Source organism: Brachionichthys hirsutus, chromosome 3 (assembly GCF_040956055.1).
Source record: "Brachionichthys hirsutus isolate HB-005 chromosome 3, CSIRO-AGI_Bhir_v1, whole genome shotgun sequence".
NCBI classification, from domain to species: domain Eukaryota; kingdom Metazoa; phylum Chordata; class Actinopteri; order Lophiiformes; family Brachionichthyidae; genus Brachionichthys; species Brachionichthys hirsutus.
This window is the reverse complement of record NC_090899.1, coordinates 8,923,637-8,940,532: the sequence shown is the minus strand read 5'-3', so window position 1 is coordinate 8,940,532 and position 16,896 is coordinate 8,923,637. Positions and strand designations below refer to the sequence as shown.

At 45.3% G+C, this 16,896-nt stretch overlaps 2 protein-coding genes across 2 annotated transcripts; one reads left to right on the top strand and one right to left on the bottom strand.

Moving 5' to 3' along the window:
- The first annotated feature begins 378 nt into the window (after window positions 1-378).
- Window positions 379-3,493, top strand: ubxn11 (UBX domain protein 11). The gene is made up of 14 exons (XM_068758639.1): window positions 379-449; window positions 531-571; window positions 790-906; window positions 1,484-1,581; window positions 1,667-1,718; window positions 1,798-1,877; window positions 1,957-2,062; window positions 2,153-2,370; window positions 2,464-2,541; window positions 2,611-2,692; window positions 2,779-2,873; window positions 2,956-3,029; window positions 3,112-3,267; window positions 3,346-3,493. The coding sequence occupies exons 1-14, from the start codon at window positions 379-381 to the stop codon at window positions 3,491-3,493; spliced, it is 1,416 nt and encodes a 471-aa protein (XP_068614740.1).
- Window positions 3,494-3,723: 230 nt separating this feature from the next.
- On the bottom strand, window positions 3,724-13,046 carry cep85 (centrosomal protein 85). The gene is made up of 14 exons (XM_068756377.1): window positions 12,932-13,046; window positions 12,099-12,158; window positions 11,884-12,015; window positions 8,961-9,736; window positions 8,066-8,169; window positions 7,674-7,791; window positions 7,411-7,596; window positions 6,888-7,040; window positions 6,651-6,805; window positions 6,440-6,557; window positions 6,113-6,163; window positions 5,942-6,049; window positions 5,600-5,858; window positions 3,724-5,487 (listed from the first exon to the last, which is right to left on the bottom strand). The coding sequence occupies exons 2-14, from the start codon at window positions 12,136-12,138 to the stop codon at window positions 5,324-5,326; spliced, it is 2,364 nt and encodes a 787-aa protein (XP_068612478.1). The 5' UTR covers window positions 12,139-12,158; window positions 12,932-13,046; the 3' UTR covers window positions 3,724-5,323.
- Between the last annotated feature and the right edge of the window lie 3,850 nt (window positions 13,047-16,896).

Below are 16,896 nucleotides of genomic sequence, written 5' to 3'. Positions count from 1 at the left end.
TTAAAAGGCTTTTATCTGTTGACCTCATTACAAGATAGCTTTTATATTAAACTATGCTTGCTTTCCTTATTTTCTCATTATTTGAAAATAATACTAGTACGTCAGTCAGAAAAAAAATATCAAAATAGTACAAGTGTTTAATTAAAATACATTTTAATATACACGTTTGACAGCGAGATGAGGTGTGGGGGGTGGAAACAGCGACCCCCAGTGGATGAGAGATGAACTGCTGCCTCTTGTGTTGCTACTGGTTGCAGACTCCAAACAAACTGACAGCAACAGCAGCAGCAGCAGCAGCAACCAGAGGGAGAGATCACAGTTCAGACTGGGACCAGAGTGGGGTCGTTTAGCTTTCGGTGTTCGTATCAAGTACTCAAAATGAGCTCACCTTTGTCACTGCTGAGGAAAACGAAGCGCACCCCTCTGCAGGACCCTCTCGGGGAGCACAGGTGGGTTCATCTGCAGCAAGTCATTCACACAGTCATTGTACCTGTCAGGAGCGTTAGCATTCATTTGCCCGTGCCCTGCAGGGACAGAAAGAAAGCACCGTTCAAGAGGACTCCGTTTACTGGTCTGTAAAGCCATTACACTGCACAGACGGTCCACTCAAACAATCATCATCTCAAATAGACTGTAAATATACAGAAATAGGAACTGTCAGTTGGAAAACTGATTTAAAAAAAAAAAGTAATCTATAAGAAACATTGTATTTACTTCTACTAACATTTCCACTAAAATGTAGAGTGGAATCTGAAAACATTTACATATTTCTGTGGTTTCTGTTTCCAGAACTGAGAGATAGACCTGCTGATGATGTTGGATCCTCCGTTCCACATCCGCCGCCAACTTCTGACGCTCCAGACGGTCATGCTGCCCCAGCAAAGGCTAAAGCCCATTCAAGGAAAGGTAATTACTGGTGCCTCAGCCAAGGAGGTTATGGTTTAGACGCCGTTGGTTTGTTTGTCTGTTAGCAGGATTATGGAAAAACTGCTGGATGGATCTACTTGATCTAACTTAGATCCCATTCAATTTTGAGATTGATCCAGATAAACGTCTGGATTAAAAAAAAAGCATCTGGATTTTCCCATGTACTTATAATGGAGGCTTTAAAAAAAAAATCACAGTCATAAATGGGTGTGATATGAACTATCATGCAAGATGTCTTCTGGATCTGATCCAGAATGAGGTCAGGACAAAATCTGAAATTTTAACATTGAAAACTCCATTTACGGATTTAAACAATCTGTTAAAAATACATATCAACTCCGATTCACTTTTACTTGTCATGGTTGGTGTATAAAGATACTAAGAACAATTTAGAACCTTTTGGTGATGATCCCGATCTAATTGGGAGGGGAATGAGCTGCTTGGCGGAGGTCTGCGCTCTCTGGGTGCTTTTCTATTTAAGTACTCTATTTGATAGTACTGTGATAACCCGTTCTCATGTTCTCATGTCATGTTGCTCTTTTACGTTGATATTCAGACGCTGCACAAAACCTTGAGCTAATGCCTGCTATGATGGATCGGCTCTGTCTGCTAGAGCAAACAGTGAGGAGACAAGCACAGGAGATCAAGTCCAAGGTGAACACCACGCCTCCATATTCATAGCGACACTGTGCTATTAGCGCTCTCAAACATAAAACTCATATTAAATCTTCTTGTAAAGGATAAAAGGATCCAAGCCTTGGGGGAGAAACTTCGACTCAAGAAACAGCCGGGTAACACCAAGACACCTGAGTTTGATCCATACCTTATATTGCTCATTTTAAATGATCTGTGCTTTTCCTGTGCGATTAGAGCGCGTGCATGATCTGAGCGGCGGCGTCGATCTGGATAAAAGATGCAAACGGCTGCAGAATCGAGTTTGTGAGATGGAGGTAAGATGTTTTAATAAAAACTTCATGCGTTTCTATTACGATGACGACATGCACAACTCTGCTGATTTGTAACCTGCAGAGTTTTCTAAACGACTATGGGCTGATCTGGGTGGGAGAAGGTGAGAGCAGTGGCTCGGCTGAACCTAAACTGACACCTGATGTGGAGAGAGGCCCGACGCAGCCAGGTAAGTATCCCTCTGGTGACATCTGTAGGATCCAGGCATTCTCTGGACACATCTGCAGCGCCGTATATCCAAAACGTGTTTCCTCCACAGATGCCTCTGCAGTCGGGAACTTCCACATGAACTTTGACCTCGTGCTGCAGAGAATACGTGACCTGAATTTCCTCGCAGGGGAGGGAGAATGTTTTGTTCAGTCGACCATCACAGGGGCGCAACTGGCGAAGAAGAATCCAATTGGCCTGAGTCTCTACAGAAATGGAATCGTCATGTTTGACGGTCCCTTCCGTTCCTACCAGGAGCAGAGCGCCCGGGTCAGTACACTAAAGCTGCACACGATGCAACTCTTCAGGGGGGGGGGGGGGTTCTCTGCTGGTTCAAACACTCTTTCTTTGTTTTTTTTGCAGCAATGCATGCAAGATCTAATGGATGGATATTTTCCAGCCGAGCTTCAAGAGAGATTTCCAGATCGAGTTCCTTTTGAGGTCTGTTATTTATTTATGTGTGCTGTTGAGGAAAGGTGCAACTTTTGAGGCTTTTTTTTTTGTGTGCAGGTTTATGACAGGCGAGATAAGGAATTTCACCAGGAATTTCCTGGTGAAGGACGGATTCTGGGTGGGAAAAAACATAAAACTGGTCTGTCCCACAAACATCGCTAAGATACACCAATCGATGGCCTTGTCTTTGCTGTATTGCCTCTCATATTTTTCCTCTGGTTTCAGACCTCAAAAAGCTTCGTGTGGATCAGTTCCTTAGCAAGTCACCGAAGGCTGGCCCTGCGATGGATATCAGGGACTCACTGAGACACGTCCTGCAGGTGAGCACTATCTGCACCACCTTTCCCAAGCAAGCTTTTATCTGACAGTATGATCATCATCTAAAAAATATACCCTTAATAGGGTTCATCCCCCGGCCAGAGCAGCGAGTCGGTGGTTCCCATAGAAACGGCAGCAATGCAGATGACGAGGCAAAGGTATTACACACTTTGTTATGCATTATGTGAGCACAATTGTTTTCGATTCAGCACTTTATTTGATTAATTCTATGCATTCCAGACTGCAGACACATTGTCCCGACCGTGAGCGGCCTCCGTCTGCTCAGGACGTCATTAATCTAAAGGTGAAGTCAGAAGACGGGAGTCAGACTTTCACAGCCAAAATGTATTTGTCAGAAACAATTGGCCACCTGCGGCAGTACGTGGACCAACACAGGTGAGACCACGTCCTCCAGCGGTGTCCCTCCGTCCTCACATCATGTGACGCAGAGCGTCTCTCTTCCCTGCATCACAGAGGAGGTTCTCTCTCTGCTTATGACATCATCAGCACACACCCACAGCGCTGCTACCATGACGACTCCCAGATGCTGCGATCCTGTGGACTGATAACTAACGTCACGCTGCTGCTGCGAAAGAAGAAACAACTTCGTCTAGCTCAATAGAAGGAAGTCGGGAGGTTTCTTATTTTAAACCAGGCTACTGTAACCCTCGTTTCCCAGAACATTATATTACATACCAAAGACTGGCAGGCAGTTCACTGTTATTATAAAATTATTAACTGATGGAAAAAGATTGTGACAGTGATAAATTCTTAAAGTGAATTTTATGGAGATAAAAACATAGCGCTTAACAATCCAGCAATGGAAATCCAAACGAATGAAGTACAAGAAAATAAAGTTGAAAATCTTTATTTCTAAAATATGCAAATACAAACAAGGACAAAAGTATGAAAATATAAACATCTTTTTCCCTTTTTCAAAAACAGAGGTGTTAAGGCAAGCGGAGCCTGACAGATAAAATCTTGTGCTGAGCGAGAAGGTCCAATGAAATGAAAAATGGCTTGTGTGTCCCTGGATTTCTTTTATTAAAGTCTTATTCTTCCTGCAAAGCTTCACATTTCTTTTAACCGACTTATTCTGCCGTTGAGGCAAACCTTAAACTCCATGTAACTGGTGATTTCGGGTTGATCCAGCCAACCCATCAGTTATTATCACACGGGATTAAAATGCCCCCAGTTCCACCTGAAGGATCGTCGCTCACGGCTGCAGTAGTGCCGACATTAAAGGCAGCCTGACATCCCATTTGACACACATAAACCACAGAAGTACTGAATCCAACGGCCAGATCACAGATCACAGATGTTATAGCCACCAAGTTTGCTGAGACACATTAGCACATTGTTACAGCAACACATTAGAAGGACTGAGCCGTAAATGCAAACGAAATACTGATGACTAATACTGTCAAATGTAAGTCAGCCATTGTTAACCTGAAATGTACAGAATGCTGTCCTTAGTCCTCGACGCAGAGCAGATCCTGCAAAATTCTCACAAACTGGAGTTTATTCTAACCTGATGCATCTATTAGGTACAAAAAAAACAAAAAACAAACCAGCTCTGATGTGGCCCGAAACGATCCGTTACATTCAGAGCCAGGGAATGTATTAACTACGCTACTGGTTGATACACAGAGAAAGGACATAGTGGAAGAATCAGCTGCAAACAGCCCTTTGTGGTTGGTCTAATGATGAATTAGCATTGTGGTTGCAAACGCGACAGAAAGGCACATGGTTGGTATCCGTTCAGAACGCGGCCTGCGGCACAGATTAGCATTCTGAAACATTCACAAACTTGCATAACCGCCTCGATCAGAGTGTCTTTGGTAATAAAGCGGTCGGAGGCTTGTTGCTGCGAGAAGCAGATTTTGGTATTTGTCCCTTCAGCTGTCAAGTTTTATACCTCACAGCAGAGTCCAACGTTACAGTGCTCACCATTTTAAATAATGGCATGTCAGTAACATGTTGGGAATTCACCTAAAAAGCACAAACTAAAATAGTTTCAGTTGATTGTCAACCACCTCTTCAATAATCCCCCTCGAGAGGGAAATTAAGATTTAAATAACTTATATTTGTGGGATTCTACACAAATACTAATCCACGAGAGCGGAGCAAAACGTATAAGACTGGATGGTAACAGACAGCATCGTGTCATCAAAAGTAAACTAAATGAACACACACAATGCTTAAAGATCAAGTATTAAAGGTAAGCTATTTCTGTTAGCGCTTGGACTGAAATGGAGCGACTCACTGGGACGGAGCGGTTCAGAGCATCAACATGCAGCCAGTCAGAAGGACTAAACCGTTCGGTCTGTCCTCTCTCAGCTAGTTCCTATTTGAATGAAACAGAAATCCAATCCTCTTTCTGACCATTCAACCTGAAGACAAGGTAAAGCAGGGCTTTTGGAGGGTTCTCCCTTTACTGGGGCAGCAAAGGCTACTGGGTGATGCAGTTTTCTCCCATGTCCTGTGCGTAACGGTCCAGGATGACATTGCGCAGCTCTTCGGCATCTCGACGCAGCTGCTGAGCTTCGACCAGCTTCTTCTGCAGCACCTCTGGACTCATCCAGTCCTCTGCCTGCTCCGACACAGACGTGGGTGCTGGAGACGCAAAAGAAAACCGATTAAACAATATTAAAATGTGCTTTGGTTTTTTTTCAAAGACCTTTAGAAACAATCAGAGGGACAGAAAGAGATTTGAATCAGTGCTTACACGTGAGGCCAAGAAGGAGAGAGAGGTTGGGGTTTTGTCCCTGAGCTCTCTGGGTCAGAATGCTGCACAAAGAGCGCAGGTCGCTCAGGCAGGAAGCGATCTCGACGTGTAGCCTCTGTGTGAGGCGCGCCCCGGCCGGCTGCGGGGCAGAGGACGCCTGGCTGCTGCTGCTGCTGCTGCTGCTCTTCTGCTCCTGGTCGCTCATTTGTTCCTGCAGGGTAAGATTCTGCTCCATCAGCTCCTGGTTCTGCACCGACAGCTGAAATACAGTCGACAGCGTGGAGACGGGTCAGCGTGAAGCGGCTTCTCTGCTGCAGGTCGTTTTGAGGGACGAGTCATCACCTCCTTCATTGCTCTTCGGAGCTCCAGCGCATTCTGCTCTTTGGACAGCACCTCCTCTCTCACAGCCTGGGAGCTACTCTCTTCCTGAGAGAGCTGCTCTTCCAAAGCCTAAACACACAAGCGATTACTAAGACGTTTAGACAGCGCCATAAGAAGAAGCGCGGTAATCACCTGGATCTGGGAGCCCAGCTGTTCCATCATTCGGTGCTGCTTCTCAATGACCTGCAAACGGAGACACTGAGCTTTGAAACAATCCCATCATATGGATTCCATAGAAACAAATGGTCAGACTTTTACAGTGACATACTGATGTTCTGAGAGTTTAAGACACTTAATATCAGTGTTCATCTTAGCATCTTACATTAATCGTAACATTTTGCATTTGCACAAAATTCTCAAATGCCCATGAACACCTACGACACCCCAGGAATAAAAGGAGAAGTCAGTATTCAAGCAGCCAGCCGTGACTTTAAAGAGAAACAACAGAAACAGACACACCTTCTTGAGCCTCTGGTGCTCCTCTCTCAAAGTGCCGTTCTCCCCTCGGAGCGTTTCGACGTCTCGCGACGGTAATCTGGCTCCGTCCTCGAGGCCTTGCTGCACCCGCTGCTGCATACTGATTAACACAAAGATACAAATCCCACAACACAACATGCATTACTGCTGGAACCGAGCAGTCTGCTGAGCACGTTCTCAGACGTGTACGCACTCTGTAATCGTGGTCAGCAGGTCTCTCTCCCTGCGCCTCTGCTCTTCCACGTAGGCGTCTTTCTCACGCAGTTGCGAGTGCGTCGCCTCGAGGCAGACTTCCAGCTCGCGCACTCTCTCTTGAAGTTGAGCTGCTTGCTGCTCAGCCTCCTGAAGCTGATGAACAGAAACACAGGCCCAAGCTTCATGACTGACAGACACCAGAAGCGACCCTCTTAATGAACGAAACCGTGCTGACCTGCTTGTTCTGGCTCTGGTAGTCCTCCAAGGTGGGCAGGTCAGCCAGATAGCGCTCCAGGGTCTCGATACGCTGCTGGTTCTCCCTCTTCAGCTCAGACTCTTTCTGACACTTCTTCTTTAAGTTGCTGATGTGCTTGTCTCGACTGCGGATCTGCACAGACCACCAGATAAGACAACGGGGACAGTATCCACGTACGTGCTACATATGTTCATAGCTCACAGAACGTAAGCAAGACTTCTGCAAACGCGATCACTAATTAAACACTACAGTTGTGTAATTTCAGTTTTGTTTTGTTTTAATCAGCACATCAGCTTTTGTGTGGAGAGAAGATCTTGTGTGCGCCAGGTGGAGCGCGTAAGACAGGAAATGAGTTTCACAGCTTCTCTTCATAATCATGAACCGAGTAAAGAAGTTCAAGTAAAAAAAAAAACCCTCCATAAACACCTCAGTGCCATTAATCTGATTACACTTGTATCTGTTCATGCTACCATATGAACGAGGGCATGAGGCGAGCACAAACCCTCTCTTCCTGTTTCTTCATCTCTTCCGCGTGTCTCTCACAGGTTTCCTTCAGGCAGTCAGAGAGTCTCCGGGTCTCAGCCTCGACCGCCCCCAGGCGGCGCTCTGCCTCGGCCTTTTCCAGGGCAACGCAGTCGGTGCGTTGTGCAAACTGTGCCCTCAGGAACACATTCTCCCTCTGAGCCTCCTGTAGAGTGACCGTAAGAAGGTGAACAGTTTGTCGGGACGATGACAATATAAGACAGAGCTCCCGTCTTCGCCAACCTGCAGCCGCAACATGCACATATCCCCGTAAGAAGGCCCTCGGGCGAGGAGGGCTCCGTGGACCTGCAGCTCACTGTCCCTCAGACGCTGCTCCAGCTGGGCCATGTGCTGCTTTTGTCTGTTTCAGAATCAGAATCGGGTCATCGCCATCGTCAATGAGGCTTCACAGAGCAGGTCCGACCATCAACACAAAGACAAAGTCAGCAACGCAACAGCAGTCTGTTAGAAGCATGCCATTAGCCCCAGACGCTGGGGTCCATTTAAAAAGACTTCAGAGCTACATTTCTCTCACACAAGAACCTTTAAACATCTGAGCTTTCACATTGAGATGAACCGATAGACAAAATGAGAACGTTGCAGCATCAGGTCTGGATGCATTGTTACACACTCGCCTGTCAATGATGAGCTCCTTCTCCTTTAGCAGATTCTCATTGGCTTTGATCAGAGTGGGTGTCGAGTACAGCGACGGATACGGACCCACGCCGGCACTCATCAACTACAACAAAGGAATAAAAACCATCCGACAGTCAGAAGCACTCGGCAGGGGAGGAAATACGTCAGGGCGGTGGCACGCAAAGATTAACAAAGAATGAATTTAACCCTTTAAGTAATAAAACTGTCTGGATGGACGCGAGGCGCAATGAAAACAATCTTTTCTTAAGCCATCAGCTGGTCAGTTTGAAATGGCCATTACATAAGACGATAAACTAGTGTGACATATATTATAATTATATCCCAGTTACTAGTTAACACCTTTCGTCCAACAAAACAATAAAATCAGTACCAAACATATGGTGAATTCTGGTGCCGTGAAGAATAACGTCAGCAGGAAGAATAAATGGACTCTCCCTTCAGAACTTCACCTCTCAGTTAGATCATGAGGTCGATGATCAATATTGCTCAAACAGAAAATTCTAAAGTGTCTTCATTTTAAACAGGCTCTGTGCGTTTGACTATTCCGCCCCGGTCTCAGCCGTTGTGCAACACTTCAACAGCTTTAGAAAGCGGAAGAGGCAAAACGGAAGCTGTGAGAAGCTGCGGCCTGAAAGTCAAGCAGATGATCAGACGTTCTAAACTACACGCGCAACAAAACTGAACTTCAGGAACCTGAAATCAGACCAGCCGACGTTTTCTGTAATCTCACCGAATGACTCAACAAGCGCTGCCTTACAAGAGGATCGGGCATCCATACGTTTTCAGACGTTACTCCAGCTACTCACATTGTCCAAAAATAAACAACCAAGAGTAGCAGCCAAGCCTCGCTATTTAGCGTGAATACGTGCTTACCTGCATTTGCTCCATTTGCAGGCGTAAACTATGTTGCTGTTGTTGCTGCCAGCTGGACATTTCACCGCATCTCTCCTGACGCAGCGACTCGTACCCCTTGGAGCCAGGATGCTCTCTGAGCAGAGCTTGCGTCTGCAGGCTGAGGGGGTTTGCATAAACTCCGGGGGGTCCGGATGCACCGGGCTGGCCAAGCCTCTGATTAGAGGTTTCCGCTGCGCCGGGAACCCCAGGCCTGGCGTCAGGCAGAGCTTTATAGCTATGCTCCATACTTCCTCTGTAGGCCTCGGACACACAGTCTGAGGAGTCTCTAATCCCAGCCGTCTGTAATCGGAGCCTGACATCAGTGCCCAACCCCCCCAGCAAGGCCGACTGATTCAGCGTAGGCTCCACAGCAGGAGTGTCAAACCTCTGGCCTTCATCCATCCGTGTGTGATCAGAAGGGAACAGCGAATGGTCCAGCCCGTTGACAAGGCTGCGGTAGCGGCTCAGGCAGTCTGGCTTTGGCACCGCAAGGTCACCCCCTACACCTGCCGGAGCATCCAGATTGGGCGAAGAAGCCGATTTGGAGAGAGAGGAAGACTTGGAGGTGGAGCCACTTGTGGTTCTGGAGCCAGACACGGACCTGTGCCCCTCGGAGGACAGGGAGTCCTCCTGCACAAACGGTTGGGTCTTAGAGGCCGGGGGTCCGGCCGTGGATGGCATGACATGTGCAGTGGGAATGGGAATCTGACTGCGGATTGGTTGGAAGGGGGGGCTGCTGCTGGAACTGCAGCAATCTTTCACAAGACAAAAAAATAAAATCAGAAGTCAATTCAAGTCTTACCGTCTTAGTATTGAACAGAGCACAATAGTGAAGGTCACTTTCTCCACGGTCAGTGAAGCCACGGAGCTGCAGCGGGGCTTGTGAGCGGCCTACTCTGATGAAGAGGCGTCATCACTGACAGAACTAAACGGCTCTGACTGGCTCAGCCGGGGGAATAAGCTTATTGTCGACTTAAATGTGGTGAACATAAGCTACGGTTGCCGCGTAGCACTGATAACGCCTGGGTCAGTTGCCATGTAGAAGAAAAATAATCACCGCTGGCTGCAGTCTTATGAGCAGAAATCACAGTAATTAGTCCCTTCACAGCAAACAAAGATAAGTGCCCTCAGATTACAGAACACACACCCAGTTCACGCCATCAAAACAAGAAAAGTATTTAACCATCAGACAGAACCCCTGAAGAACCCCAAAATCAACAGCAGTGCAAACCTGTGAGACCCGTCCAAGCCTGGAGACCTCGTAGTCAGCCCAACGCAACAAACATGTTACTGGCGATGGCATTTTTCCTACAGCTGAACCGAGGTCAGGTGAGCGGCAGGAAGTTTTGGATCAGAATAGTCTGTCCGGTGCATTTCTGGAAAGTAACCAAAAAAACAACAACCTCTGAATCTAACCCGACGGTGTTGCTGTGAACTGGCCCCAATCCCAGAGCAGAATCTTTCAACTATTGCACCCCAACAGGCAAAACCAGGTTGTTCTGAGCTTGCTCTGAAGCAACACGCACAGGAAAGGTTAGGGTTATATATAGAGAACGTCTCAAGTTACAGACGGATCTGTGGGTGCCGCTTATTTAAGCACCTTGCCTCCTCCCCAGTAGCACCCATCACACTCACACAAGACTTAACAGTCTGTTCTGTTCAAATCACAGTAAAATAAATTATATTCATTACAAAGGCATGGATATTAAAGGAAACGTCAAGCTTTTAGGAGTGTAAAATTTCATTTATGAAAGATACCTCGAGGCTTCAGTGATTCATGACTGGCTATAAAACAAGTCTCGACTCCTCAGCACGCACACAGACATTCAAAAACAGCATCGAGTCAAATACACAATAAAGCGAGAAAAGCTCCTGGTATCCTGAAACGGCTTACATTTCCAAGTATTGAATGCTGGTCCACGTTTCAACAACAGGTCACCATTATGGCTAAATGTGGGGCCCAGCGCCATGTTGCTAGGCACAGCTGTCAGTTGAAGAGCCAGGATAAAGCTGTACAAGCACCAGTAACATACTCCACCTTTGCAAGTCAACAAGTCAGGCATGTGATGATAGCTACAACACAGCTGGGGGTAAACACACACCCCACACGGGGTTCTAAAAAAAATATATATATATATATTTTTTGATCTAGGTGATGCAATGAATTCAAGTCATACATATTTCTGACTGAAAAGTTCAAACCTGACCATTTGTGAGTAGATTGTTTTGGCTATTATTGATGAAGCACATCAAAACGTGAAAAGAAAACACCTTCAACGCCACAGAATATAATTTGATTACAATGTGTCCACTCGGAGTGTCAAAAACATACTTTATGGACATTCACCCGGACGGTTTCATTAAACAAAGCCTCTCTGAAATCGCATCTATTTTTTCCACTCTGTGCATTGACATAAATTTAGATGAACACACACACACACACACACACACACTCGCCAGATATAGTCCCAAATAGAATGTGCCCTTTATTAAAAAATAAATAAATTACCTTGAAAATTATATTTCAAGCCACAGGCAAGGTCCAATTAACATGTAAAAGTCCAGCAGCTTCCCAATAAAACACCAGAGGAGAGCAGCAGAACCGTGGGGAATCTTTCTCTGGGATTTAATCTCTTGAGCAACCCCTGCAGATCATTTATATTTTTCTCCCTCTACAAATAGCCAAAAAAAACAACAACACAGATCTTAAGACAGTAGCCTTGTCAAGTCTGAAGATCTTGATATTTCTCATTGTGAGACCGTTTGCGAAAAATATATCTTGTAAAGATTAGTTAAGAGTTAAAAGTACCATCATTAAACTCAATTCTTTACTGTATACAAGACATCATAACAACATTTAATACAAGCTACACACAGCACAAGAACAAGCAAAAGTCGTCACCTTCTGTGCTGTCAGATGCCGAGGTGCCGAGACCGGTGTCCCCGCTGTCAGATGTTCCAGGCCTGGAGCCAAACCGGCTTTGAAACTTCTCCGACACAGCTGGTGTCTGCCACTCCATGTCAGCAAACCGAGCTGATGCACGGAGAAGGTCCACATCAACACATGCCGGACTTCTACAGGGCGTTAGTTTATCCGGCTGCAGAGCATCGACTTACCCACTGGCTCGGATTCAATATATCTCTGCGATGTTGTCATCCCATTCACAACAATATCACCTGATTAAAACAAAGAAGATATTTACACGTATTATGCTAGTAGCATCGATGCATCATTTTAAAAACATCCCTCAAGATCGACGTTTTCTATTCCACAAACTGGAATATCTGAACCGTTTGTTTTTTCGAAATGACCCAAAAACCTCCTCTTCTTCTTTTAACACACTAGATAATATTAATTGAATGCCCAGAGCCTTTAGCTCAGCAGCTGTTAGCTGTTGACTGATTTGCGCACTTATTAAACTCCTCTGTCCCCCCCCCCCCCCCCCCCAAAGTGTCACAAACATACTTCACCGGGCAGTAACAAAAATAACAACACGAGCACATGTCTTAAAGTTACATAATCTGGAACAAGAACATCCCTGGAGGAAGTTTCATATTATTTCTGGCAAGATAAATGAGGATTACCGGTCGATGAGACCGAGATGCGCCGTTGTTCTAAAACTAATTATCCTCACTAGCTATTCTCTTACCGGAAGCTATCTGAACGTCACTGACCCGTTAGGATATATATATATGTTTTTAAATGTTATAATACTCTATTAATCTATCATAACTATAGGATACGACACTGTACACTGATACATACTTTGCTATACTGCGATGTTGCGTGTAGCGATTACTGCTAAAGCTAATCCAAGCAATCCGTTTCCGCTAACGCTAGCTAACGCTATTTCAACTTAACGATGGTTAAACAAAACCACGAAACGGTGTTTTGCGTGTAAATTACTGCTCCGAGGACCAGTCGGCGCTGAATAAAAGTATTAATTTACCTTTCTTTTCACACGAAAACACAACGTAGAAACAAAATGTGTGTTTGAGGCTGACAAACGAAGCTAAATCTCGACCGTCCGCTGCAGCTGCGGTTCCACTAGCGGCTAGCCGACGAAGCGGAGCTGCTCTGATGGCAGACGAGCGCGTCTCAGACGCACAATGGCGGCTCGTTTAATGTCACAGCGCCGCCCGGCGAAAGGAGACACCTCTTCTGAGAAACCATTGAGTGTCAGATGCATTTCTCTCCATCCTAAAGCATCCCGCTTTAGAACGACTAAACGGCTTATAATTACCCTCGCCGAAGCGGAGGCGAGGGTATTGCAATCGGGTGCGTTTGTATGTCTGTTTGTCTGTCTGTCTGTCCGAGCGCATAACTCAAAAACTAGTAACCCAATCGACTTGAAATTTTTACACAAGCAAGGTTCTGTCCGTGGCTCGGTCCTCCCCGAGAATGGCGTTGATCCGGATCTGGATCCAGATTCTAGAATTATTTTTACATCTGGAATTGTGCCTGTGCTGTAAACTGTCACTTTTAGAGGGAGGGACACGAATGGCATGATGGGAAAAAGGGTCCAGAAGGAGTCTTGTAGTATGTTCCGGAGCAGCAAGCTAGAGCAGGTTTGGCCCCTCTGATCCGGAAGCCCTGTTTACTGTCTCACAAGATCCCATAGTCTTTTGGAGGCGAGGGTCTGCAATCTCTGATTGTCGTTTTCTAGTTCACTTTTACTTTTCAGCATTTTACAAAAACAAATGTCTGAACCTTTGTTCAGACATGTACCGGAAAGTCTCCAAGGCGGCGGCTTTCAAAGTTCTGGATAAATTGGCCATGGATCTAAAAGTCACCTGGAAGGGGTCTCATAACTACCAACCTTCCAGACGGGCACAAAGCAACGACCGCACCCAGCCGACGCTCACTTCAGCCGGACAGAGAGAGTGACGGGGAACGGAACAGGGGAAGCGCCTCATCAGCGGCAAATGCGCTACAGGTGCTCACCACCACACCTGCCTGGCCTAATTACCCCACACAAGCAAGGAATGCCCGGGTAACCTAACCAATCACCCGGTTACACATGCAAAGTTGAATGAGTAGTTTTCAGCGTGACTCTCAGAGAACAGAGACGCTAATGACTTATTGTCCCTCCGTGTGAAAGATAAAGCCACACCTGCTCTGCTCCTTCCTGCCACACCCACCTCTCAGATTGGATGATAAGCATCTAATCTGCAGGAAACACCAAGTGTCTGCGTGGACAGTCTTTAAACATCAACCATTGGTTGAACCTCCTCATAGAACACATATCAATGGGGAAAATCTCTGCTTCCAAAAAAATAAATAAAAAACATTTGAAATATTTTACAGAAAGTTGGTCTCCTTTTATTAAATCATAAAATATAAATATTGCAACCTGATTCTGCCTGCTAGCGAAAGCCACCACAGCGATGCAAATGGTGATGCTGCTTACATTTTTTGCATGACTCATCTTGTTTTTGTTTTCATTTAGGAACCCGGTTTCTGTCACCAGGACCGAGTGGACCTCAGAAATACATCACCTCCCAGCCACTCTAACTTTCTATGTTTCAGCTCCAGTCTCCAGCTCAATGTTCTTCACACAAGGATGGTTGGCCTCTGGGGCTGTTGCATGCTGGGCTAACTCTTCAGGGGCTGTCAGTGACTGACGTTGTGTACGTTGTCACTGTTGAGCACGAATGCAGACAAGGTATAGAAAAGAGAAAAGGTACGCACAAAGTTCCAGGCTGAGAAGCAACAGTTTGAGCATTTTTGCCGCAAGACGCGCATTTATCAAATTTGGACCTGACAGATAACCTTCAACTTTTTTTAGTATCTGCAGCTAAATATGGAGCGCAAAATACCCAACTTCACCGGCATGTGGGAGATGAAAAGTTCACAAAACTTTGATGACCTCTTAAAAAAGTTGGGTAAGTGATTAAAATAATTATATTGTAGCGTCCGTCAGACGCTGAAATAAGGAGAAGATCTTTAGTACAACAAGCTTTTTATTAACAGGTCACTGTTGGCCGTAACCACGCCGCTAACTGAACGGATCGCTCTCACCCCCTCCCCTCCGCAGCACCCACACGCACGCACACCGCCCCTCCGCGGACTCTCTGCAGAGTATATATATATAAAAAAATGCATCCTGGAATAATGTAGCAGTTTGACTATTTATATGCGCAGGAGTGGGTTTGTACAATGTGTCCGCCGTAATGACACGGATCAGATGTGGAGCTTTCTCAGCACATTATGTCAAATCTTCCACCAACGAGGATCACCCTCTGTATCACATGGGTGGGGGGCCAAATCCAAAATTCAGTATTGGTTCCCAGCCATGATTCTCCTGTCCTCTCTCCCCTTTCGTCTGCCTGTTGTCACAGCCTCCGATTGTGTGTGGCGTTATTTTATTGTACATTGTATCTGTTGTTTTGAGACAGATCTCCAGAGTGGCTTCAGAGACTCCAACCGTTATACTGACAGACTTAATAATGGCAGACTCAGACTATAGTTCTGCCACTTTCTCAATGGTTTCTCTTTGTGTCGGATGGAAGGTTCCCGGGTCTGGATCTAAAGGGAAAGATGGCAGCAGCTTCTTAAATCCTGGGCTCATGTCTTTGCTTGTTTACAGGTGCACATTTAAATGTGTAGCATCAAACAGATGCGCGGGGTAGAAATGGAATGCAGGAATAACAACATGAGCACATTTGATTTCTAGCTCGGTTTCCTTAGTGTTGGAGTTCACCTATTTTAAACCCTCTGGATGCCACTTCATCGTATTCTGTCCAATGCAAGCGGTTCATTTGTAACAGTAAAGAAAACTGCTGCTGGAAAACAGCGAGTCTTTACAAGTCCTCTCAAATAATACAATTCATGGATGCTCTGAGACAATGCACTACCCACTGCACGTGCATGCCCGTGGCACAGTGAATGTTTGGCTTTCAAAAAAACGTTTTTAGACGTGAATGGCACTCAAAGAGTTAAGGTTGAAAATCACGAAACATATTTTCATATTTGATAAATGTAAATTATCCAATAATACTTTTTTATGACATTTTTATAAGATAATTATGACTAAATACAACAATTATCCTTCAATGTTTTTTTGTTCATATTTATGTCATGTCGCCCAGCTTTGATCTTTAATTGGTTTGATGTCTGAAAATCCTATATACAATATTCACATAATTTGTAATGTTACACTTTTAACAGTCTATGAATGTTGAATGTGCCCATTTCTGATGGTGATCAACGGAGCAGTGCTGACTGGGTCTACATGCAGGAGAATAAATCATGTCTGCAAAGATCTCTCGACTTCTTCCATAAGGAACACTCTTACAACATGAACTGTTACTACATTTCTGCAAAATGTGGTATACAGTAGTCCCTCGATATAATGCGGTTCATTTTCCGCGACTTCGCTGCTTAACGGAGTTTTTTAGTGCAATTTCAGATTATTTCTTTTGCACTTGAACGCGCCTTGAAACGGCGCAAGACGAAGGGGCGCGGTCGGAGGAACTGTGAAATACGCGCGAGTTGCTATTAATCATTTCTCATGTGTTCAACCTCGTAGGTTGATCATTAAAATTAAATTCGTTATTTCTAAAAGCTATCATGTTTATTTGTTAAGCGTTTGTTTTATAGCGCTCTTATTCTCTGTGTAAAAAGAGGCTTTTATTTTGTAGGAGCATAAACGTCACGTCTCTTTTGGGCTTCACTTCTTCCTGTTTATATATTATTGCGGGCTGTTTTTGGAATGTAACCCCCGTGGAAAATGAGGGACTACTGTATGTACTTTTGATGATCGGGTATATTCTGTTCGGTACCGGTATGATCTTCGGATGTTAGTGAATTCATCGTGTCGGTTGGTTTGGTTTTTGATGGGATATTGATTGGGTTCCCAAAGTGATCCCTGACTGTTTTTATCAATCTGAGGGTCATGTTGTGCCTCGTCCC